General features: G+C 45.7%; 1 protein-coding gene across 3 annotated transcripts in view; it reads right to left on the reverse strand.

Annotated features, from left to right (window-relative positions):
• Positions 1-26,883, reverse strand: part of RBM6 (RNA binding motif protein 6) — a 58,202-nt gene that overhangs the window by 19,025 nt on the left and 12,294 nt on the right. For all 3 annotated transcript variants that reach the window (XM_058031703.1, XM_058031702.1, XM_058031701.1), the window contains exon 6: positions 16,710-16,783. In XM_058031703.1, the coding sequence (XP_057887686.1) occupies positions 16,710-16,783 (74 nt within the window). The remainder of the gene's footprint in view (positions 1-16,709; positions 16,784-26,883) is intronic.

The raw sequence follows: 26,883 nt of genomic DNA on the forward strand, positions 1-26,883 counted from the left end.
GGCAGAGTGAAACAGAAATGTCTCTCTGGTCTTCCCAGTCAGGAACCTCCCCCTCATAACTAGCAGTAAACACAGAGTTGACTCACCAGTGGAGGGTTTAAAAGGCAGCACAGCTTTGCAGCACCAGGACAGCAAGCTCTCAGCCATGGAAATGCCCACATTTCCAAGGGCATGAACAGATTCTACTGTTTTCTGAATTGCCAAATTCATCAAAACAGAGCATCAGGACTTCACTGCTGGGAGCAATGCTTTGTGCTACTGTTTGAAACCTTTCAAACATAGTTATACATGGATTTTTTGCTTAGAGATCATTGGAGATGCAACAGTGAATTCTAATCTAAGGGATACAATTCAGTCCCAGCCAGTTCAGCTACTAAAAAATCTGCCCTATGGCCAAGAATGTAAATAGTCCTGCCAGCAGACTGATCCATGGAGCAACCCTGCCATGAGATGGTCCTAGAGAGCTGTGCCAGGAAACCATAAAGCCTGTTTGCAGAGAGCACACAGAGTGCAGCCATGTCTCAAAGTGCTTCACTGAGCAGGGACAAACCCCACAGGAACATGTTGCTTTTACAGAGGGAAAGAAAAAAGAGAAAATCCCTTAGCCATGATATCCACAGGTGATGCAATCCTTCTGAAAGCACTTTGGAGACTGTGTCAGCAGGGCACAGGGCTTCAGCAACAAAGCTAGTTTCACTAAAGCAGTTTCCATGCTTTTTGTTCCCAAACGTAGCATTAAAGAATACCAGGAATGTAGGCCTACCTGTGAGAAAAAAGCCAGACCACACCCTAGGACATATCACGCTCACTTTTGAAGTTGGGTTTAGTTCACCTCTAGTTTACCCTGTGTGTAACAGCACTGCTCTGCACAGAGCCCAGCCTGGCTCTGCAGGTACCTGAGCACTCTGATCCTGCTTCCTGGGGAACCCATGGAGATACTGCCAGGGCCAGGAGACAGCCTGCTGCAGGTCAGGCACGGCACAAGCCACTGCTTCAGCTGCTTGTCTGTCAATTAGCATTTACAGTTAGCACGCTGGGCTTTTTCATGCTTGTTGACAGCCTTTTAATGATGATGACTGGGGGTTGAGGAGGGGGAGAACTTGCCAAAAAAGTATCTCTTTGCTCTCAAGACTGAGATGACAGAATACAAATCATCAGTGTCAAAGCTTTTGCTAACTGTTTCTCTAAAAAAAAAAAAAAAATTAGAGCATCCAAGAGTGACCTAGAAAACTGGAAATGTGGAAGGAGAGCTCTCGGAACAAAGCCACTCCCTCAAATAAAACCAGGCTTCTCCTTTAACTGAATCTATCCAAACACTGAAACATTCAGTAAAATTTCCCTTTGGAGCCTCCAAGCAATGAGCTGACAGCGTTCCAGTATTCCACCCCACAGGTCATGCCTGGGCAGCTACAAGTGGGACTGTGACACCACAGGGAGATGTGGATGCAGCAGGCAGCACCACCATGAACGGCTGTGGAGGAACGTGCTCCAGCTCCTCCAGAGGGATGGCAGCAGCCATCCAGCCAGGATGCCACCATCCCTGGTCACAAGTGCCTGACTTAGTGGGACAGCAGTTATCAGTCCCACCTTTACAGACAACACACCTGGGGTGGTGCACATCAATTCTGGAACAGAACCAAGGCTCAGCTACCAAGCACCCAAATCCACAAGGATTACAAAGCCAAACTTTTCTTCTTGGCTACAACCCCAAGGTAGTGCAGAAGGTGCCTCCACCACAAGTGAACCATTCTTCAGACCACCTTTAGCAGCTGGCTCATGCACAAACCAAACACCACGTCAGCTAATTATTCCCTAATATTGTTTGTGGTCTGATTAAATGGAAAATATCTGTACCATGAACTGAAAGGTTCAGGTATCCTTCTTGCTGAGTAATAACCAAGCTGGAACACTGGTTATGTGGTTCAACACGATAAAAATTAACTGAAAATACCATTTGTAAACAGATAAAAAGCTGCATACAAAGATTATGACAAAAGAATGCTTATGGGCAGCACAGTAAAGCAGACACATTAAAATACCAGCACTAACCTTGTTTACATGATGTTAATTCAGCCCTCTTCTGCATATTTACTATAATTAGGATAGTTATTCAAAAATCAGTATACATCCGTCATTTAAAAATTATTTAAAATGATTAATGACAAGTGTTTATTGCCTTGGGAATGCTCAGACACTACCCCAGGAGGCAGTCTGGGAATGCAGTGCATGCCCCTGGTCCCAGCAGCACTTCTCTGAATAAAAACCTCTTGCCATCCTCAGGGTACATTCCAGCCCAGGCCTCCACATGCCCTGGGTGGCACAGCACAGGAGACAAGGGGCTGACAGCACAAGCCACGTTATCTAATTGGAACTGCAAATCAGAATGCATTCAGGTTCTGCTCCTATTTGAGTATGGATTAGAAATGCAGATTTAACAGCCCCCAACCACCACACAATGCAAGTTATGTAATGGCATCCTGTTCCACTGGCATGCACCATGCAGAGGCTGAGTGGGAGCTGGCAGGGAGAGCACAGGGTTCTCTCCCTGACAGGATTCACCTCCAAATCAGGCAGGCAGGTGAGATCAAACACCAAAGGTCTCCCTAACTACCCCCAGCTGCTCGTGGAATTGAGGAGGCAGCACCTTCCTGGGATGAAGCAGAGGGCAAACACCTGGGAGGGTAAGAGACCAGCTGGATATATTTCAGAAGATCATCTCAGCCACAGAAACCGGCTTCTCATCCCCTGTTTTCCATATGCTGAAGTTTTTATCCCTGAACTCATCAGCAGCTGCTGTACAAGGGACTCAACTGCACAGAGCAACAGGCAGTACATGTGCTTACCTCTGACAAAAAGCAGATGAGAAAAGCTGTGAACCCACAAACCACAACCCATCTGTAATTAAACAGTCAGAAAATGGAACGTGACATGGAGCTGAAGAAACGAGCAATGCAGGCTGCTGCAGGGTACTGCAGCAATCTGGCATTTCCTACAGCAAAAGTAACTACAAGCAAATTCCTCATGAAGTGGGATTTTCCCCAAGGCTCTCAGCCTCCTTCTCGAGCTCTCAAACCAGTTTCAGCTCAGGGATTGCTTTTTATTGGCCTGATCGAGCAGTGCATCCAGCACTCTATGCTGAGTGGCTTACAGCCAAGGCAGAAAATTCAAGATATAGAGGGGAAAAGCATGGTTTGAAAAGTGGTGGATCCCTGAGGAATTGTTACATCGCCAAATGGATCCAAACAACTTTGCTGTGCACTATTATTACAGATTTCCATCAAGGCTAACACTGAGATGACAACTGACAACATAAACACTGTGTTAGTGGCCACCCAAAGTGCAGGATATTTGGCTCTTGGGCATCAGAGATGCTACAGAGCTGAAGAGCACGTGGCATCACCTTGCAGCATTTAGCAGTAAGGCATTTATTTCAACAGTGATCCAAGGCCAACCAGCATGGCATGCTCAGGGCTCCTGGTCTTCAGGGTCAGGAGAGGCCTGAGAATGAGAGCCCAAAGCTGTCACCATCCATCCTGAGCTGACAGAACACTGCTTCAGGCACACCACTGGTGGGCACGTTAAACAAAACTGGCACTAACACAGAACTAGGCATTAGGAAGATAACTGAGAGAGTCCTAAACATTCAGTAGCTAAATGTAACAGATTAAGATGCTATATAAGGATTGTTTTAACCCAGATAGCTCCTGGTACTTCTTTTTCAAAGTCCCTTTATTGAAAACCAGCACTGGGACCATCCACCCTGCCCCACAAGCTTCCATATCTACCTGTTCCCTCCTCAGGCCTCCTCCTGCCTGGTTATCCAGGCCATTTGTCCTTCAGCAGAAGGTGCCAGTCTGCATCCTTTAAGTATCTTATTTCCACAGACACCCCAGCTAGCCTGCTGAGACACCTCCAGTTTTCTTCCTACGGTTTCTAAATTCCCTGGATACCAGCCATCCCCTTTTTAAGCAAGTCCCAGTATCTTTCTACAGCTCACCTCCCCCCACCGATATCCTTTTCGCAAATACACACAGAAATTGCTTTTCAGACTATGCCAGCTCTCTACATTTTAATGCTTGAATTTTGAACTCCAATTCAGCTCCAAGTTAGGACTCTCAAAGTGCTTATCTTTTAAACACAGCATTTGCTTTGCTTGTCAGCACTCTCAGCCCTGCTCTGAGAGCACCAGCACGGTGGGCACAGGCAAGCTCCCAATTACAGCTCCAGGGAGGATCACAGTGATGTGCCACAGCTGGGGAGAACACACAATATGCTCAGCACCTCACGTGCTCAAGGGCCAGCTCTGGGCAGCAGGTGATATGAATAGCTGCTGCATTTCACCATTTAAGTAGATTTCAACCTGTCTGAAAGTTTTCTTTGATCCAGTGAAGCCAAGTGGACTTTCACATGCCACTCAAGGCCCTAATGCCTCTCCTCCTGGCTAATGCCAACCTCCAGCTTCCCTCACTCCTCTGAAGAGGGCACCTTTGCAGATCAGCTTATAGGATCACTGGGAAAAAAGTGGAAATTTTAAAATGAAAACCTTTTCTTTGCATCATGAAGGAGTCAGAAGATGATTTCTAGAGTCCACACAGTGAGGATCAGGGGACAACAGCTCAAAGAGGGACAAGTTCTGTGCTCTGGTGTTACTGGCTGTGCTTCCACTCCACAGCTAAGGCAAACATGGAGTTAAGGCCATATAGTGAGAAACTCATGCATGTGAGTTTCTTCAACAGCTGGACTTGATCTTAAAGGTCTTTTCCAACCTCAATGATTCTAAGTCAAACACTCACTTTCATGCTCAGAAAAGTATCAATCAGGTTGAATCCTCTATTTGAAAAATATACTTAAACTATCAAAACTTAAAAGTATTTAAATATTTAGCATATTGAGTATCATTATTCACAGATGGCTCTAGGGAAGGATCCACCTGGCTCTGCCTCATCAATATTCCTTTACTTTTCATGGGCTGCTGCATGGACAATGTTTGAACAACAGCTGCTTCACAGACCCCCTTCTCTCCCAACAAAGGGACTTCAAGGGACTTCCCTTCTCTCTCCAAAATGCTGCTCTACTGCCTGGACATATTTCTCTTTTTTTTTTTTTACATGACCACCTTTTTCCTCAAAGGTAATCTCATCCCATCTCACTGTTAAACAATATAAAGCTTAAGCACATTAGCACAATGCACTAATCCAGTCCAGGACCTTCCTGTGCACCTCCCTCAGGGATACTTTACAATTAGCAATGGCCATAAGGAAGCTGGGAAACAATGAGGAAACACCCAGCACCTTAATCATAGGTTTGAAGCACAAATATCAAAACCCTAAAGAGCATTCCCAATGCAAAATCATGGTGGGAAAAAAGGCTGGAAAGCTCTGCCTGAAAGGGGCAAATTTATTGCTAGACAATTTAACTAAGCATTTGAAGACCCCACACAAAAAGAACACATGTTCTTCCACTGGAGCATGTACCTATGGGATTCCACACCAATTCCAACACCTGCACAGGGAACAGAACTCAGGGTGTTCTGTGCAGCAGCAAACGTTTGCTAAGAACACACCAGCTGTGATGGGGAAGGGTGTGCTCCAGAGGCTCCTCCAGACACAGCTCCAAACTCCACTCTTAGGCACTCAGAGCCCTCCCTGGCAGTGCCTTCTCTGCAGCCAGTGCCCAGGCAAGCTCCCTGCAGGACAGTCTCTCTGCTGAAAGGACCCAAAAACCCTGGGAAGAGGAAGTACTGAAGAAAAGAGGGTTTTGTCCTTAGAGACATCATTTCTCAATATTCCTAGATTCCCAGTTAATGACAGAAGTGAGTGTCTGATCCTGCCTCCCTCAGGATAAGAGCCCTGCCACTTGCCACCAGCAGTGCAACACTTACCTGTGTCCTCCCAGTGATGGTTCCCAGCACACCACTGTGACCTTGAGGTGGCCTGTCCAAAAGCCATATCCAGATCCTTAATGCTCACACCTGGACAGAACATCAAGGCAGCTGGCCCACCTTCAGGCTGGCACCTGTACAGATTTCTGTGTCTGAGCAGATGCTGCCTCCTGAGAGCTCTTCTTAGGAGCTGATTTGGAAACCAGCTGCTTTAACCTCTTGGCTCAGTATTTGCCAAGAAACCTGACACAGCCTGAAAACAGTTATCCAAGCCCTTTGGAGGGAAATTATTTTTCCCTGCTAGCCTGGCTTGGGTGCAATGTAACACTAGTGGGTGTCACAGTTCCTTGTGGAACCCGGCACCTCTTCCTTTTTCAGGGCACTGAGGTTTAGAGATTCATTCAGGCAACTGCACAAAGTCCAGAGGTAAATTCAGATCATTCCTTCCCGGTCAGTTCCCAGAACTGCTGAAGAAATTAATTTAGTGCCTTGTCAGGGTGCAGAAGGAGTGACTCTCCAGCCAGTCTGGTGGCTGACCTCAGCTCTTTGGGAGAGTACATTGAGAGGGGAGTGTGCAGGACAGCAGTTCCTCCGACAACCCTGACACCAAGGAAGGAAAAGAAACCAGTTCCTTGTTGTGCCGAAAGTGCCTCAGCATGGCTGAATTCCTAAGGGATTGGGAAGGGGAAACAGCATGCACAAAGAAATCTCTTTAAACTGTCACATAAGCTGCACAGCAGTGGGTGGCTCAGATATTGTGACTTGAACCCCCCTGTGGGACTTGATTGAACACCTGGTGGCTCAGGACAGAGACTGGCCCGTGCAGAGTGAGGGCAGCCAAGCACAGGGTACTGCCTGCAGCTCCCTGTGTGCTGCTCACCTCTCTGCAGCAAGCACTGGAGCACCGCAGAGCTGATGCTTCCAGCTGCTCCTCTTAGAGCCAGATGGATCAATCATTTGCCTGCCATCAGCAGATGCCTGTGAAACTTTCTGGAATTCACTTCTTACATTTAGTGATGTGCCCAGTACACACTGGAAGGAAGAAAAAGAGATGAGCTGAGTTAATGGAAAGGACAGAGGAGGAGGCAGCAGTGGCAGTGGACACACCACTTCCACATGAACCAGGCCCAGAACAACAGCTTGTCAGGAAAAAAATCCAAACCACCTCAGCACTCCTCTCCAGTGATATCACAGGCTGGGAAGAATCACTCAGGCTTTCAAAACCTTAGGGCTATAAACAGTAAAACACCTTAGTCATCATATCATTAATGTACAGCTTTGCACCGTGAGAAAGCTTCTTAGTGAGACTTCTCAACCTGGTATTAAGTGTATGAAAATACATCTTGGGATTCTTAAGACCTAAAATTACTTTCTCTGTTAACTCTGCTCTTGAGATCCTTGATGGAAAAGTACATCAAATGTTTGCTTGGGCTTTAAATGCCATCCTGGCTCAAATCTGGTTCATGAAGCCCATCTGAATATTGCTAATTTCCTTGTCAGACATGGACTGTACATCACAAAAACTGAAGATTTCCCCAGTTGTCTATGAAAACGGGAGAAAATTACTTTCATTCTCTTGTTCTAAAGACAGAGTTTTAAATACTTAAATCTTATGTTTACAGCTTTATAGCTTTGACCCTCATTATAAATGTAATTCCTTACATGACAGACTTGATTTTATTCCCCTGTCCTTCAGAAGCTGTTTGTTCATCCTGTGGAAAGCATAACTAACTGAACTTACAGGTGGCCTGAAGAGATGGAGATGCAGGAGGCATGTTGTTGGATGCAACATCTGGTAGCTGTCAACACATACACACAGTGCAAGAGCACCACAAAATAAATCTTCAGGCAGACTGCTCCTTTACATCTGATAGCTTTTGTTCTGCAGAAGCCAGGAAGAACTTTCCACCTCCGTCCTACATCTCCTTGTACAAAACAGCTCCAAGATTTTCCCACACAACCTTCTTCTGGCAGCAATTGTAGCCAGGATTCAGTAAGTTGGTCCCACAGTGCTACTGAGGACCTGTCAGTGGCTGTCCCATTCACAGATTCCCTGATATGATGGAAAAAGAAATTCTCCCCCTTATGTGAGAGGACTGGGGAAGTTGGTGCCTTTCCTCAGCAGTGCAGAGGGATTTTGCCTGCCAGCACTCTCGTTGCTCTTCCCCCTCCTGTGTCTCCTGGTCCTGCACAGATGCAGAATGACAGCCAAACTCCTGATCTCTGATCTTGTAGCACACAGTGTTTCTTGTGCTCTCTGTAGGTATTAAAGCTTTAATAAGAGTCTAGAAGGTGCCCTGTGGCTTGCAGGGGAATGGGGTGGATAATAACTCTGTGTCCTCCTGTGTTAAATACCTGTTTCCTTGTTGCCTGTGATTGATGGATAATGACACAATAGCCCATTTAGGCGTGCCGCCCCCATTTTCCACTGTAATAATTTCATTTCTAGACAAGAACATTAACAACCCAGTTACAACCGAATGGAAACAGAAATTCACAAATAAAAGTTGCTGACTGCCAGAGCTTTGATCTTCCATCTTCAAACTTGAATCTGAATTTAATATTTTACTCCTATGAGTTTCACAACCTGAGCAGAAAACAGCAAAATGCAATGTACTCGTTTGGAATGAGCCCCAATTCCAGACAGCCAAATTTACATTATTTAAATTGAAAAGGTCCTATACAAACTCAGCTGGGAAGAAAACAGACTAAAATCCACATCTGAAGGGAATTCCAGCTCTCTCTCACTATCAAAACCCTAGATGCACAAAAAGCATACATGATTTCTACAGAAGGGCAGGCAGACCATTTCTTTGAAGAGAAGGAAACAGCGGTTCTGCCTTCTTCCTTAACCCCAGGAAGCATGCAGTTCAACATTTTTTTCCACCTCTGGAGTCAACGTTTTACCTTCCTGTTCCAGCAATCCAACACCAGCAGTGCATCAAATAATGGAAAAGCAATTGCTGCTAAGATAGCACAAAAGCATGAACGAACAGTTCTGAGGCTGAAGCTCACAACAACGACTCATCAAATGAAAACTGCAACATTTTGGTGTGCTCCCACTTATCAAAACAGTCCAGATGGAGTCCTAGCATTATAATCTGGCTCATATGCTTGTAAAACATATCTGGTGTTCCCCTCGACATTGCTGGAATTAGGCTGAGGACTCATTGGACTCAGCCCAACAATTTCTGTCACCTCGTTCTCAGTGACGGGTCCTGTGCAAACCATTATGGCAAAACCCTGATAGGAAATGGTCTCACTCTGGAAATGAAAGTTGTGGTGCATTCACTGAGATGTCTTGATTCATGACTGAACCAGTCCAGACCATTTCCCTCTCACTGCCTGCTCATCTCCCTTAAGACTCTTCAGTGGTATCATCAGCACCGTCCACTTCTCAGAGAACAGAGGGAATTTCTGAGAGTGCAGCTGCAGCTTGGTTAGTCACCAGCTTACTTAGAGGATGACTTCAAAAGCATCAAAGCAAATTAGTGGCATGAGTCCTACTACTTTCATATAGGGATTTTACATCCTAATCCAAAATCCCCTTCTGACCATGTACACAATCTATCAACTGCAGCCCCACACAGTCTGTCCTACACCTGATTTACCATGTTCCTTTGAAGCACGCTGAGGCCACGAGGCACACACCTTCCAATTGGTTACACAGGGATATATTTAAAGTTTCTACAGATTGTCACAGAAAATCAACTAATGCCAACTCAATTAAAAAACATACAGTCTGTGAGAAAGAGCAGCCAGCAGGAAACCATGGCTCTGTTTTAAGGTGAAACTTGCACCTATAGGTAGCATACACAGCATAATCTATGACTAAGATTTCCCCACTGGCACACAATTATTCCATTAACACATTAGGAGGAGAGGACCTGACAGCTACAGAGACAGGGTGCCATCTGTATCCTGCCCATGCATCCAAAGATTACTTCAAATCTTTCCTAGCTCAAGGCAAGATCTCACCTAGAAACGAATTCAAAGGATGAGTGTTCCAGATGCCTCATCACTCAGGAAAATGCTCTGTGTACTGAAAATGACCAAACCAAAGCTATTTCTTAGGGAATGCTCTGCCAGGGAGTCCTCTACAACACAACTTTAGCCCCATGGAAGGGGCAGAGGCCGACTGACCCATGGTACACACTGCACTTTGCATGCACAAGCAATAACTTTCAGGTGCCCTCATTTTTACACCACCAGTGCTGGGCATGACCAAAGGTCTGGCTGTCCCATGGTGGTTCCTCACTCTGAGCCACCAGTGCAGGGAATATCCAACCTTTTCCTGCCCTGCAGCTGGGAGTGATGCAGCACAAGTACTGATATATCAGATCACACAGCCAACCAACCAGAGAGGACTGGACACCTGTCTTGTCAATCACTCACAGATCAAATTATTGAAACAAATTTCAGGAAATCACAATTATTCCCCCCAGCTCCTAGCACTGTAAACAGAACATCTAATCCAACAGAGAACAACTTGATTACCAAGGCATTTATAATCTATAGGGAAAGAATGGTTATTTCAGAATTACACCATCACACAGATTTGCTAATGTCAATGGGCAAAAAATTGCAACAGACCCATCACCAGAACAGAAATGCAGGGGCCAGGAGGGAGAGCATTTTCATTTTAGAGAAGGGTAGGGAGTGATGCTTTATGTGAAACAACCTATTTATATAGCAGCCCAAGCCAACCTCAGCACACAGAATAGATAATTCTGTAATATACAGCAATATTTGAGTCCTGAGATAACCCTGCTGGGCCACACATCCCCAGCAGCAATCAGAGATACTGAGGAAGTCCCACTTAAGCATGTGCTGCATGCTCCAGCCAGCTCACCCAGAAGCTGTCCTGTGGGACAATCCCATTGCAGAGCAGCAGTTCAGCAGCAGCAAACACACACAGTCCCACCACATGGGTAAGGTGAGGCTGAAGGAAAAAGGAGGACAGGATTTTGGAATACGAGCAGGGAGGTGGAGGGACATGGCAAGCTGGGAATCACACAAGTAGAGCAAGAAGATGCAGCTTCACAACTCTTCTAGTGAAAAGCGAACTTATTTTAAAACACATTGGATAGCATGGTTTGCTTCTCGAGGCAAGGCAGGACAGAGCTGCCAAGAAGGAGGTTGTAGTTTTTTTATCTGGGAAGGGCTGGAGAAAACACATTGATGGGAAGCTACTATTGGCTGAAAGGAAGAGTGTGTGAAGTCTCTGGCAGAAGATCTCTTACAACCTTCTGTGCCAAAGGAAGAGGGACTAAGAGGATTCACGCGGCTTGGAGAGCTGAGATGACAGAAGATGCTGAGAAGACAGAAGAGAAAAAGGTCCAGAGAAATATTTTTGGTACTTTTTGGCAGTTACATTTTACAACAAAAGCCACCCTTCTCTGCACATGGAAGGTCTCTGCAGCACACAGGGATTAAGCCAGTCCTTCCAAACAGGCAGTGCATTTATCACAGCTTCACTGCAGGATACACACATGGACACCCACACACCCAGCCCTGTCACAGGTCACTGCAGGCAGATCCAACTGCTTATTCACAGTCAAGTGTCTGCCCAGCTGCAGGAGCTCCCCACTGCAGGCTTCCATACTCATCTCCAAAGCTGACAACTCCAGTTAAATGCTGGTACAATGCAGTGATTAGTGAGACACGAGAGGGAATGAAAAAATGATTGACTCAACATGTCAAGCCTCTGTGATGTAAGCCCAGGGTGAACTCGTGACAAGGTCACACACTGAATCAGATACAAAAAACCCCAAATCAGCTCTGCTGCCTGGAAATCCACTCATCCACTAGCCTGTGGAGAGAACTTTCCATATAGGTCAGGTGGCTCATAAAAATTCCTCCACAATGTGCATGTTTCCCAAACCATTGGGATGTTTACAGAAGAAACTGCCTAGGTACACAAGCCTTTCCCTCACTCAAAGCGGAAGACTCCAACGGCAGATTCTAGAAATCCACAATCAAAAGCAGGACAGGCTTCGTGGGGGTGAGGGAGAGGAGGGGAAAAGGAGGTGTGCTAATGACACAACCTGAGCAAAACCCACACATCTGATATGCAACAAGAAAAGCAGAATATAATGCCACCTGTGGATCCAAGGAGAACAGGTCAAAAGCAAAGCCATCTCCAGCCCCCTTAGCCTAACACACAAATGGATTTTCAGTGTATTTGTGGACATGCCACCACCACCCTCCACTGCAGTTAAAGCTAAAGAGACAGAGTAACATTGTCAAGTGAATAAATGATGGATACCAGACAGCCCGTGAAAATGCATTTGAGGCAGGTGTCATCTTCCATTACAGGGGGAACCTGGCAGACTCTAGAGAAAAAAAATTCCACACTCCACAATTAGGCCCATTCTACCAAAAGGAAAGCAACTAGTTTTGATGGTTAGACACACATTTTCTTTTACAAATTGCAACACACTCCCTGTAGTACAGGCTTCAATAAATACCCCAAGGTTACAGGTCACAGGAGAAGTTCCATTCTCAGGATAAGCACATGCTTCTTCCTTATTTAATTGGGAAGCCACACAGAGCTGTGGCTTGTTACTGCAAATGTTTTCAGGACAGAAAGTCCTAAGCTTTGCCTGCTTGTCACAGCATCTTGTGGATTTTAACACCAACAGCTACAGTGAAAAGCCTGTGAAATATGATCTGCACCAGAAGCTCTGTTCACACAGAATACAGAAAGGCCCTGCAGTGAATGGATACAGGAAAATAGGCTCAGAGCAGGAGAAACACACAATTGATGTTTCTAGTTGCACAGGAGTGGGACATGCTCAAGTGAGCACCCACCAAATCCAGTAAGAATCCCTCTTACTCTCTCCAGTAAAAAACAAGCAGGGAGTGGCGACACTGGTGTGCTCAGCAAGCTGAACAAGGACAGCACTGCAGAGACACTGCTCTGACAAGTACCAGCCTCAGTGCAGGAAGGCACAAGAGCAAGTCTTGAACAACCACTCCAGCACATGCCTGGAGAGCTGCACAATAATGTACAGTGTATGCATTTTTAAAAGTTCATGCTATAGCTCTCCTCTCGCCCTCTTTCTTCAGAAACAGGAGGAAAGGATTACAAAGTTGTTAGTTACTAGCAACAAGCTAGGAAATATTCATGCAGCCAGTGTTGCTAAGTTTGAGGCCTGAGTGGATTTGGAGACAATACTACAGAGTCAATTGAGACAAACCATTTGCTCCTGAGCTCAAAAAAACCCCTCCTGCTTCCATATGTATAACAACCAATTCCATTTCAGTGAAAACACTCAGAGAATTAAAATATGCAAGCAGCAGAGACAAGCTCCTTCCATTCCTGTTCCTCCTGCCTTTATGACACACAACAGTACAGAGGGTACTTCATTTTCCACCTGATTTTCTCACACCAAGTAACATGCTTGTTATGGCTGTTCTTTTCTACACATGAAGGAGGAATGCAAAAAGATCCTGAGCCTATGGCCAAGTGCAGCCATGGGATGTATTCCCAAAGCTGCTTCCAAGAAGCCAACCTGGTGCCCTCAGACAGGAGCACTACCACACCATGGGCCACACCAAAGAAACGCCAAATGCCACATCCCACCCCTTCAAAAATGACAATAAGGGAGGGAAAATAATTTAACAAAAATCATGTGACTTAGCAGACAGAAACCTCCATTTTCCATTCAAAATAACTTTCTCCCCAACAGAAAAGCAGCTCATCACAGACAGAAAAGGTCTCACACAACTCTAGTGACAGCCACTGTGAAACAAAAGGCCACCAGGAGCATCACCAACCATGAGACTGCTATAAGGGCTGGATCGAGGCTCTGCACAACAAATCAACAGCTCATCTGCCCTGCCAGGGCAGAGCCCCCACAAAGCCAGGGGGAGAGCCAGCACCTGGCACCTCACTCATCCAGCCCTGTGCCCAGCACCGCCACGCTGGGAATAACAGCAATCCAGAACCTTCCATGTATATTAGATGGGACCTTGGCACTGGAATCAGTTGCCAATGCAGCAATCAACGAGTCAAAGCAATTAATAAGGTGCCTGTTGTCATTACTTTAGCTGAGGCAGTTAATAACATGGAATGAAACTCTCCTGCAAAATCAGGGCAACACAAATATGGGTGTTTCCTTATCACAATGTATGTAACAGAAAAGCCTCCTCAAATCTCAGCAGTCACGTATACATGCTAAGATTTACTGAATGGAGGGAGTTGAACCTGGTAAATCTGTAGTTTGCAAGTCTGGCAATGATCTTAAGTGGGCGCTGGTGTGTGTTGAGTAAAACAAAAGGATTTCACAATATCAGAATGATACAATATAGAGATGTAGCAAATTGTTCTTCAGGCAAGGGCAGCTCAACAGGCATTAAACTGCATCAAAAATGTTGGTTTTGCACAAGCTATTTATTCCCAGCCTCTAGATGCCTGAGAAAGAGGCAGGTTGACTAGTGAGGGACCAGCATGTCACTTGCTATTTATGCTCTCACAAGTGACTGAATTTGACAGGGACAGTTGATAACCTTCTGAAAATAACTGAACTATCAAAGAATCTGCGTCTTAGCTAACACAGATTTTTGGTTTTGCAGCTTGCAAAAATGCAGACTCTCAGTCTAAGGAGATGATCTTGCAACTCTACCCTGGAAGTCATTGAAGTGGAATATCTATTCCCTAGGGACAACTCATAACTCCCTTTCTGAAGATCTCTATTTGTCTCTTACTGAGAATTTTAAAGTCACCTCTTTCCTTTGCAGTACGTCAGGTACAAATGCTGCTAGGTTTTTCTTTTTTTTTTAATTTAGGTAATTAGAAAGGCTCTTTTTCATGTTCAATCAAAAGCAGATTAGTCCAGTTAACCTATGTGGGGTAATCCAGAAATTACAGCTCTCCTGATCAAATGCACGTAGCTTGGGTCATCCCAAACCCCACATTTCCAACTTCTCTAATTACTAACACCTGTAGGTCTACTAAAACATGATGAAGATTGGCATATGGAAGCTTGGGAGATGATCCCTTCCAAGCACTCCATCTTTCAGCATTCATCTGCACACACACAGAGCCAGGTATAGCAGGAAGAAAACTGGAAGACTTTCATGCCCTGTCTGTTTTTAGCACATCCCAGGTGTCTAAGGCTGAGACCTCAACTCCTGTCACTAGCAGGGAAGGGAAGCACAGGAAAGCATTCCCCAGCCTGAATGGCTGCTGTAACTGAAGCTGGGGAGGTCAGTGTGAGCAGCAGTGGAACACCAGCCAGAGCTTCTTCCCATGCATGTGTGTGCAGAGATTCACTGGGCACCTGCAGGCACCCAGTTCAGTTTAAGGATTGCTGCCTACAGGCTCTCTGCTGTAGCAATGGACCAAACCTCATCAAGTTAGAACACCTGCCCAATTCTATACACTCCAAATGGGAGAAAGGGCAGAGCAGGTATCAACAATCAGAAAAAGAGGGATTCCCAAATTCCCAGATACTTGGGAATTGCTCTTGCATAGGAAGTTAATTCATATGAGCAGAAGGGTGGAGAGAACATGGAGAGGCATTCAGTTAAAAGCAGTGTCATCTATAATTATAGATTCCCCAGTGACAACAAAATAAATTGGGAATTGTAGAAACACTGAAGGGAAAATAAAAGTTGTCACTGCTGGTAAAAGTAATAATTAATTCTGGAGCCTTCTCTCTCTGTGCTCCTCACCACCACCTCGGTGGGAATGTGCCAGGCTCTTTCCCAGCAACAGAATTATTTCTGTAAAACATTTTTGTAAGTTGCAATACCTCTGTAACTGAAAATAGAGGCAAATGCAAGTGCTTAGTGGGACCTTTGAAACCCCAGCTGTGAAGACTCATTAACTGTAAGTACATTTTTGCAGATGCACAGCTCTGAATCTGACTCATAACTCTCCTCCCATGACAGCAAGACCCAGGATTCAGGTAAAAAGGCTTAAGATAATTGATATGGATCCTTACTCAGGCAAATTAGGAGGAAGAAAGCAGCAAAGAGGAGACTTAAGGGATATGGTGAAGGAAGGGGGATCAGAAGTTGGCTTTGTTGAGGGATCCATCATTTGCAGTTTCAAGGCACAAGGAGGCCAGTATGAGATGGGAATCTATGTTTCATCTAACAAATTTTATGCATCTCACTCTGGTATAGGAGAAAACAGCTCTAGTTTCAAATACCAGGTCAGAGTAAAGGCCCCTCTTGAATAGCTACTGAGGATTTCAGTCATTTTGTCCTTTCAAGGGCTGGAAATGTTCAGGTTTACCAGGCTCAACTGCACATGAGGGTAGTGTCTGCAGCTCTGGGTTGCTAAAGGACGGGATAGATATGGGGGAGATGCACAATGAAGCACCTCTCCCACACATAAGGCATATGGCAAAGTGGAGCACTCAAGTCACAGCTGACTCAGAGCTGCACACGAGGGTGTGCACCTACAGTCACGTGTGTGTGTGTGTCTGTGTGTGCCTGTGTGTGTGTCTGTGTGTGCACCAACAGCCGGGGGAAGCATCACTGCCAGCACAGCTCTTCCCAACTGCATTCCAGAGAGCACAAAAACAGCAGGGTCAAAACCTGCAGTAGGAGTCTGTCAGCCACCAGCCTCTGAGTGAGCCAGCATGCTGACACACACCAGGGAGGAGGGCAGACCACTTGCTGTCCAGCAGCTCTCTCCTGCTGGCATTTCTAAGCCTGATAGAAGATTCTGGTAACAACATTTAAACCGTGCTGTTGTGTATTATACAAGAACAGATCTTCCTTCACAAAAACCTCATTGGCTTTCCACCACCCCACCAAAAAAAAAAACTTTTAAAATCTTCTAGCAGCATTGACCGAATTGTAAAGCAACCTGGTTGGCTTCCATGCATCCGATGGCCTCTTCCAAGAGTGAAAACTCCACGCAGACATAGCCATAGTCGTAACCTGGGGACAGCATTTAAATACAGACGGGAGTCATGTTAGTGCCTTGTCATACAGAAAGCCACATTAAATCATCAATTTCCCTTTCCCTCCAATGACAAGCCCTCTAACCACCACCCCTCTACCTCAGAATGAAAAAGAAAGAAACCAGGGACTAGCTGGATGATGATTAACTGTGCAGTTTACCGTGAACATTAATAGTAGTGTTCCCACTTTCCCTTACACAACCCAGTGACAGTCACACCCTTTCTTAGGGCAAGAAACAATTGTTTTGCTGTTTGTTTTTTCTAAGTCATAGTGACTTTCCATTGCCAGTTTCACGTGTGCTACCTTGGAGGAAGCACTCTCCAAAGTAAGTGTTGATAAATCATTTCCAAGTACCTTGCTGCAGATATATTTTATACAAATAGCCAGCATTTTAATTGGGCAATATTTCAGAGAGAACTAACACAATTCCTTTGCCTTTGCTATTTTTCTTTCAACACCTGCTTACTTTTTGAAGTCCAATCCCTTGCATTATGAAAAAATGCAGCTGAGCAGGAATGAAAACTCCAATTTTCTCATTTTGGTATAGATATCACTGCACTCATAAGAGGGTGTGAGAGCTTTAAGTTTAGATTCAAGAAACTATAGAGCCTTTACTCTTCTCACTCCTTGGAAAGCTGTTATCTCCATCATTGCAGAAGGGAACCACTGATTTAACTGTGTACTCCAGCTACCTGCACTGAAATATTATGTCCCAAAGTGCAGGGTGAACACTACAGAATCTAAGACCAACTCAAGATCCATCCCTGATGTTGAAACTATCTCCAAGAACTGGAATGCTGAGGAACAACCTAAAGTCACAACCTCACCCCTCACATGTCAAGACCACCACACTCCAAAATAGCACTTTCCAGATGATCATGGGCAGAGATGATTGTACATGGGCACAAGCAGTGACAGAGTTTGGCTCCCTCCTCCTGCTGCTCTTTTGGCTGGTTTGGAACAAGAAGAAGGCTGGTCTGCATGTGATTTGTGCCACTTTAGGCACCTAGCTGTCGTGGTGAGGAGTTCTCTTCCCTTCTACTAAAGATGCACACCTCAACTCCAGTATTTTCAACCCAGGTGTGTATCTGGTTCCTACTGCTTCAGCCCCTCACCTTCCATGAAAAGGTAATTCCATGCATGCTTCTCCCAGGTAAGGCATTCCAGCCTCCTGGGAAACAGTCCCCATATCCCTCAAGCCTCTGCCTAAAAACATTTGCTGCATTCCCTAGTTTTTCCTTCTCTCTCACTTTACCATCTTTGTACTTTACCACATCAAAGACCAGACCACACAAAATTATTTCATCATCAAGCCCTACTGATTTTTTTAATCTTTTTCTTTTATTCTGGGAGCTCTTTGCATGCTGTTCTAACAACACAATCCTGACTTTGCACCCTTTGCCTCTAATAACAAGACTCCAATTTGAATCTAGCACCTCTTCCAACTCATAGAGGAATTTATTCAATTTTCCCCATATTATTTTAGTCAATATAATTATGCTAAATGGAAATTTATCAATCTGTGTGCTGTTCAGCTCAGTGGAAGATGCAGTCCAGCAGCACAACATCTGTGGTGGAAGGCAGCTAAAGGCACTTGACACTCGTACATCAAGTGGGCACCTGGAACTAGAGGTGTGGTTTCAGCTGGCAGAATTGACAGAACCAAATTGATTCAGCTGTTCCCACAGCATCCATTCTGCTCTGCAGTACAGCCACACCGGATCACATTTTGAAAATGAAGGAGTTCTCCTCTCTGCAGAAGGCAGCTGCTCTCCAGAAGCAGTGCTGCCCCTTGCTGGGAGACTGCTCTGCATTCCAGGCAGTCACCTCTGCTACTCCCTGCACAGTGTGCAGCCTCACGTGGTACATTTTAAAGCCTTACTCAAATCCAGAATTCTCGAGTCGCTTCTTTCCCTTCTTTTTAGAGAAGGGCTGCATGAATGATATTTGTCAGCCCATAAGGCTCCTGGTTCCCCTTCAGAGAGGATTTTTGAAAGCCTGCTGTAATCAGCAAGGCAAGATCAGAGCACTATCTTACTTCTATGTGTAGGAGACCTCATGAGAGAAACACAAAGCAAGATTGCAGAAGTTTTCATTCTATTTGCTTTGCAATAAGAGGACATTTACATCCCGGTCCTCATGAAGGGAATGAGTAGTTTAGACATGGATTTAATCCAGCATGACACAACTGAGAGTGCAAAGCTGAATGTTACAGAGAGACACAAAAGCTCAGACGCTTGGAGGAATGTACGCCAGAGGATCATTCCAAGCATTACATGGAGACAGTTAAGGGGAAGCCCAGCTCATTTCTCCTTCTGCACTTTCCCCTCCTCTGCTCTCCCCCACCGAACTCACAAACACAGCAGCAATAACATGTACAAAAACAATAACCACGGGCCCCATATCCTGCCAAAATGCAGCTCCAGGCCAGACGTTCAGCTCTTGTGGTCGGCTCGCAGAGGACGCAGCGTTCCGGCATTCACTACGAGCTGTCCTTGCACAGACAGCACAGAAGTGGTGATGCAAGAAGAGAGCAGCCTGGAGCCACTTGCTGAAAACCACTGCTGAAGATGTGTGGGGGCTTGACACTTTTCCCCTCCTCCAGATCCAGAGCTTTGCATGGATCTGACAAGCACACTCAGGATGTGAGAACTACGGAGTAACATCAGCCTTGGGCGGCACGCCACCCCTGCTCTGCCCCCCTGCCCCCAGCTCCTGCACAGCATCCTTCCATTTTAGGCCATGGCAGGGAGGCACCTGAAATGGAAGCCTGTGGAACAATGGCACCACACCTTCAAAAAGCAATGGCTGCTGATTTTTCCACCATCTGCAACAATCACATTACCCAGAGGACAAACAAACCCAAGGGGCTCGAGGCTGGTTCTTAAGGGGGAGCAACTACAGAGGCTCCTGCCACCAACTGTTGTGCCTCTTCTCTGCCTCCTCCAAAGGGCTGCTTCAGCTCTGTGCAGCAGCTGCTGAGCTTGGATATTTTTGTTTCCGAAGCCTTCCCAGAGTTTGCCTGCCAGAATGCCAACAATTTAGGTGCTGTTACCAGAAGCAGGGCATGGGATTTTGATGGAGGAACAGGGCCAGGCACCCAATGGCAGGAACTGGTTCCACAGGCATCCCAAGGCAAGGTAAGCAGTGCTCCCCTGTGAGTGACAGTTCTTGGAGAATACCCTCTGATATTCTTCAGGCCATAGAAGTAAAACCAAAGCAATCAAACCAGCAAAGCAAAACCACTGCAGAAGAACAGTGTAGGGTTTTTGACTCAAAGAGGCCTAACTTCACAGGCAAGGTTTCACATGAAGATATAAATCCTGGCCTCTTCACTAATTGATCTGTACAATACTACAGTTTCAGGATGCACAAGAAATTAGAATGGAGTAATGATTTGTAGAAGTATATATGGTCAACATAAACTCTGTCAAAAAGGAAAGAAATACTTATGTGGTATTTCCCCCACAACCTCTGAGCATGCTGCAGCACAGCTACACTGTCCAAATGATTTTTCCAACAGGAACACTTGAACTTGCCCAGATTTTGGCCCTAGCACAGCCATAAAACACTCATGTCCTCATCTCCCCCTATGTTTTAGGTCAACTGTGTAAAAGCACTCTTGTACCTTATTTAGCTACTTCCTTTCAGCTGTGCAAGTCTACAGTACCACAGGCTGTGTACGACAGATGAAATCAGAATGCAAGGAGAGGGTGCACATAGATTGCAGAGGACTTCTGCTTTCCCTTAAGTGCTTCTATGTATACACAATCCTTTACGGATGCTCCCAAAGCATGCTCGGCTGTCTTCTGCACTGAAAATGGCACAAATGCTTAATACTTGGGAGCAGGGACACATTTAGAGCTCCAGGAAGCTGCTCTGTGAGCACTGGAATAAGGAACATTCTGCCTCTGAAACAGACGTGTCTTAGCAAAGTGAATTTTGACAGCACATGGAGGGTCCCTGCTAGCATGCAATACTTTGGCTAAAAATCCTGAAAGCCTGCCTTAAAATTACTGTTCTTTGGCTTCAGATATAGAGATCAAAGACTTGAGATTTAAAATAAGTCTTGTCTCTATACAGACACAGTTTCTACTGAACAACTGACACATAGTAATGTGTTACTTCACCATAGTTTGTTATATCAAAGATCTAAATAAAGGAAAACCATAATGTTGTTCTCAGAGGGGCTGTAAGCAGTGTGAAGACAAAAAAAAATTCTCTGGAGTTTCAGAAGACCAAATGAAAAGATCCTGTAGTGACAGCAGCCCTGTCTGTGCCAAAGCAAAGATAGTTTTGGAAAGAAGGCAGGATGGCAACATGACAAAGGCAGCCAATCCAAGAGGCAACCCAGCTTCTTGATCCTAGGAATGAGTGCATCAGTTGTGCTCCTGCACGGCCCCAGCAAGCTGAGGGCATTGGGTTACCTCACATCCATGGGGAGCCACCACCTGCCTTTGCAAAAACAACTGTGACAAACCCCCAGCTGCTGTGGTGGAACACAAAGATGTCCCTTCTCCTCTGGGACAAGAAGAGGTCCCCCAATGAAGTAACTCCATGGAACAGCTAACCAAAGGACACTACAGTGCCCTGGGCAGCAGGAAATCCCTGCATCTGCCAGGTGGGCTAAGCAGCCTCAAGGCAGATGGATGCCATGCAGCCTCCTAGGCAGAGAGCTTCCCCACCATCACTACAACACTTTTGTTTTTTCCCCTAGGATATGACACAACTACCACAGAAGAAAAGCATTTGCAGTTCTGGAGACTTCTGGGATTCAGAGAGATGGCACATTAAAGCAGAGCCATGGCCAGCAGCTGAAGCAGGAGATTCTTGCTGCTTGCTCCCTCCAGAGACAGCTTGGCAGAGCAGGGTGCAGCTGAGGAAACACACGGCAGAGTTTCACCCATGCTAGAGGAGAAAGTTCTATGGCTCCAAGGGCAGCTAGAGTGTAAAGCATGGTGTGACTATGAAGGACTTCTACATCCCTGAAGGAATCTGTGGTCTCACACACTGACCTCTGGGGAGCTCAGGTAATGGAGAACAGAGATTGTGCACCCTGTTCTCAGAGAATCTGCCATCTGTGATTGAAAGGAAGATCTACCTCATGAGTGGGAGATTTTGGCAATGTGCCCATGACCCCACGCACAAGATTTGCCTGTTTCCTCCAAGGAAAGATGCAGGTGTAGTTCTGTTATTATTCACTCATACCAGAGTGAAAAACACTGGAGAACACAGGGCTTTCTCTGGATCTCTGTGCTATTACACTGGGCTACTATTAGGAGGCATCATACAATGCTTCCAGGAAAACAGGAGCTCCTGGACATGCTCAGGAATGGCTGTACCTGTGTTTACTCAGCAGGCACTGCCTTTGCAGTGAGGATGGGCACCAGAGTAGTGCCTTTTGTGCCAGGCAGAGGAAATAAATCTGTCCCACCAGTCTGAAAAGCTGGAGGGCACCCCCACAGCACGGCAGGTACAGCAGCAATCTATCTATGCTACCACTGAAGCCAAAATCATGAGCTCTCTCAATACCAGCTGGTGGATTCTGAGCATCCATAAATTTGTCACATCTCTTTACTGCACAGATAAATTGGTCTTCAGAGCTACTAAAGCTGAAGAGCTATACTAGAATAAACAGGACAATCTGCAACAAGCCATATCCCCAGTCCCTTTCAAAGGCTGAGTGTTTACAAGCCACACCTGCTGCTGGGAGAAGGCCTGTCACTTCCTGCTGTCCCTCTGTGTAAAGAAGTACACTCTTACACACTCATTCATGACAGAGAACAACACTGAAACCACAGGAAATGAAACAGAGCTGTATTCTGAAAGATAGAGCACTACAGTCCACTCTCCTTCCTCCATCCTGGAGAACAAGACACAGAAAGGACCTGCCTGAGACAACCTCAAAGGTGGACACCAGCAGCTCCATCAACTACAGGAACTACTACAGTCAGAGCCCCAATGGCTGTCAACTGTTCTTGGCCCAAGGAGGACAGTTTATACACAGCACAAAGGAGAGGAGAGAGAAAAACCCAATGCTAACACTGTACACACTGTAGTTTTATTAAAGACAAACTATCACATTATGTTTGTACAGTAACCTGGAATCTGAGGAATGTTGGGGCCCTCACTAGACTCCATGAGAGAGGATTGTGAGCTGCATACCTGGGAAGATGTTCCACCCAGGAGCTTGGTTTTAAAGTGCTGCTAATGTGAACCTGGTGTCCAGGATATATGACTTGGCATCTCAGCACAAAGTAATCAAGGTAATGTCAGTAGACTGTGCAAAGCCTTGAAATTTTGCTCCAGAGATGCAAAAGGAATGAGCACCTTTGTAAAAACGGATTCTGCGTGTCAAAAAGGCTGTGAGCATGTTTTATGGATGGATGTGTTTGTTGCATTTTCAGAATAGGCCTTATAACCCTGCACCAAGGCTGATCACCATCACAAACACTGACTTAGACCAGATTTGTACTTCCTATTTCCCAAGCCACCACATCACAGATAAGGAAAGAGGAGCAAGAATCCCTTTTGCTTCCAAGAGACAATGCACTAGTGCCCTGAAACCAAGCAAGGCAAGCCAAAAGCCTACTGCCCACACAGCTGGGAAAACTGGCAAGGACTGCTATTGATGACCATGGACTAATTCCAGCTAAGTGTATTTTTTGGTTCTTGGCACACTATTCTAGCTACAAGCTAGAGTCAATTGGCTCAGGCAGATCAGTGCTGGAGATATTTCCACAAGTGCTGGCAGGTGAGCCCTGCAGTCTGCAGAGCTCTGCTGATCACTGGGGGATCTGACCACACCTCAAGGGGAAACTCCTTGTGTGTTACAGGATCTCCTGAGCTCAGGGATGGTCACCTCAGCTCTCAGCAAGTGCCTGAGCTCTGCATGCCTAAGTCATGGCTGATGCTGCAGAGTGAGCCACACAACCACCACTGTGCAAAGCACCAAGCACAGCAACAGGAGATTCTTCATCCTGTGGTGCATCAGCACCTGCCTTGATGGTGAGCCAAGCTGCCCTCTGTATAATCAGCACAACAAGGCCAGATGCCCCTCTGCACCACAGCATGTGCTAGAGCCATCCCACAGCAACCCACAGCGTGTGTTTGTACCAAACCCAAGAATCCAAGTCCTTGTGGCACCTAGTCCTCATCTAACTCCAGAGAGCTGGGGCCAAGCCCTCTATATGGGGAAGCCACCAGCTCACCACAAACCCACCCTTTGGAAGGGTTTCCCCCTGGGCACTGCATCACTCCAGAAAGGAAACAAAAAGGTTTTTTCTGTTTGGCACAGTTCCAGAAACACTCCCTCCCCTGCAGATGAGCAGCTCACCTCTCCAGCCCTACCTAAAGCTGGGAGCTGCAGCACGATGGCACCTGTGGCAGGAGCAGCATCTTGCCAGCATTTCTGGCCTCCAAGAGCTGCCCTACCCAAACACCACCCACAGCAAGGAAGCTAAAACCCTGTTATATGTGGGCCTGACAAATGCACAACCAGGTCTGCCTCAAGGGAAAGGTGATCTCACTGCCTTGGAATGCACTCCAGCCATGGAAAATGGAGAACTTATCCCTGCTGAGAAGAGATGCACCAATTTAAAAAAAAGATCTGCACCAATTTTTCCATTACAAGCTGGAAACTTCTGGACTCTTAGATTATGAGTTTTAGCAAAATATAACACTGAAAAATACAATTCTGAATTCCAAAGGCTTCCTGATATATTCCTGAAACCAATGATTCACTGTTGTGATATACAAGATAGACTGCACTTGGAAGGGGGAAAAAAAAGCAGCACCTTTTAAAGATTTATCTAAGGGGCTTATTAATATTTAACAGGGCACCAATGCGGCAGAGCTTAGAGAGAACAAGCAAGATAATCCAGTTTCTTGTAGGACTTGGCCAAGGCAATTTTAAGTTTAACACAGGGAGGGATAAGGGAAGCAGTTCCAAGCACCACATAAGGGGCTGGCCTGGACAAATCAAACAGAACATGAATGCTAGGGCAAGAAGGAGGCCGAGCAAGCAGTAAAGTACATTTAGCGGCAATAATACTTGCTAAAACAAAAGCTTTTCAAAATGGAGCAGGCAGCTGCCATAAAGCAGCTCATGTTTCCAGGTGACACTACACTTCTTGGGTGTTCCTTCAGCACAGGAAGGAGCCTGTCCTTCAGCAGGAGCCACCTGTGTCCATGTGGACATTGCTCTGGCCCCAGGCATTACTGCTGCTCTACCTGCTCCAGGCATTCCTGTTGACAGGTGCTTTGTTCCTCAGGGGTGCTGCATTGTGTTCACACATACACACCCAGGGCTCAAAAGTGAGTATTTGCAAGGGTCAAAACAGAGTTAAAACCCCAAATCTCCCAATTTTTGAAGTGCTGCACTAATTTAGAGTACATAAAGAGGCTGGGGTAGATGTCACAGTTCCTCTTGACTAGAATCCAGCTCACTTGGTCCCTCCAGGTCCACTTCAGAGTTCCTCTCCACCCTAGTGAGAGTCCATTCTCCACCAGGCTCTCCCAGCCCAGCAAAAATTCTTCTCAGTTCCCCAGATGGGCTTATGGAGTGAGCTAGAGAAGTCTTGTGGGCTGCCAGCCATTTCTCAGGCTCACTTTCCCTGAACAGCTTTCACAGCTGCTGGTACCAACACTAACACGAATCCTGGTTGGAAAACACATGTTCCAAGCTTGTCCCACTGCATGCTGCATGCAGGAGAACAATTTGAACAGAAGGCTCACTGTGGCTTGTGCTTTCACTTATAACTCTGGACACCACTGCAGTGTCCTTTAAGATAAGCAGCCCTTTAAGATAAGGCTGGCTCCACGTGCTTCCTTCTCCAGGGCACATGTGAGTGACTCAGCCAGAGCTCTGTGCATATCAGACCCTCAAGATGAGATCTCAGGCTTATGTCTGACATTACTCAGGGAAGTAGAAATAAAGCCTTATGAAAATCAGGCAGGAGATAAGTTTAAAATATGATCAAAATCAAAACCAGGGCAAGGTATGTTCATGTTAGACTCCTTAAAGGTCAAAGGTGTCAGCTTCAAGTTCCTGGCAGTCAGCACTGAGGCAGGAGCGTGGACAGTAAAAGGAGGAAGAGAGACCCCATTCCATGAGCAGCCAGTGCTGTCCCACACTGCACTCACACCTCCAAGGAGGGGACACCATGGTGTAAAGCCACATGAAAGCCCAGAGCCCAGCAAGCAGAGACAAGCACCTTCAGATGGGACAGGGGAGCTCACAACCCCTTCCCAGAGAGCTGCTGACAAGTCATCACCACAGGCATCCACAGTGGGACATCCATGCTCTGCCTCCACACAAGGCTCCAGGACATCCTGCACACCAAAGCAGCTGATAGTCCTTGAGAAGGCTCCACAATCACCTCAAGGTTTGTTCTTTGCAAAGGTTAATTGGACAGACATAACCAAACACACTTGAGAATGCAAGCTGAAAGATTTAATATAGTTATTTCTGCCAAGGCATATACATCACACTAGAAGAAGCCCTCCTCCCCCCAAAAATGGATTTGGCACTTCAGTCTGAACGTACAGGCATCGACTCAAAAATCTAACTGATGGAAATTACAAGTTAATGTCTTTTAGGGTAATACTATAAAGTCTGACTTTGACATTTTATCATTGTAAATATCTGCCTCTTTGATTTAAATAGAATTACTATGCCACTTCTTAAGGTCTCTCACTGCCTTGTTTAAAATCTAGCCATCATTTCAGTTTGTGGGCTTCAGAGACAAAATAATCTAAAGAATCAACAGCTTGAATGCATACCAAAATCACAGCAGGTATATTAAGAACAGAGTTCCATTCTCAGCACAGCCTTCTGTGAAAATAGACTTTCCTTCGCACATACAGGGTATGTAAAAAAAGGGGCTTTATAAAGAAATTGAGCTGCTTTTTCCAAGAAAAATCAACCATATCTTTTTCCCCAAACCAGAAAGAGTCTTGTAGAAGATCATACAGTGGAATCATTACACTGAAGCTGCTGAGATAAGCTTTATGATAAGCGTTATCTTTTTGAGAAACTGATCCAAACCTCACTTATTTTGAGTTAATTGCGTGTT

This window comes from Melospiza georgiana, chromosome 11, assembly GCF_028018845.1.
Source record: "Melospiza georgiana isolate bMelGeo1 chromosome 11, bMelGeo1.pri, whole genome shotgun sequence".
Classification (NCBI taxonomy): Eukaryota; Metazoa; Chordata; class Aves; order Passeriformes; family Passerellidae; genus Melospiza; species Melospiza georgiana.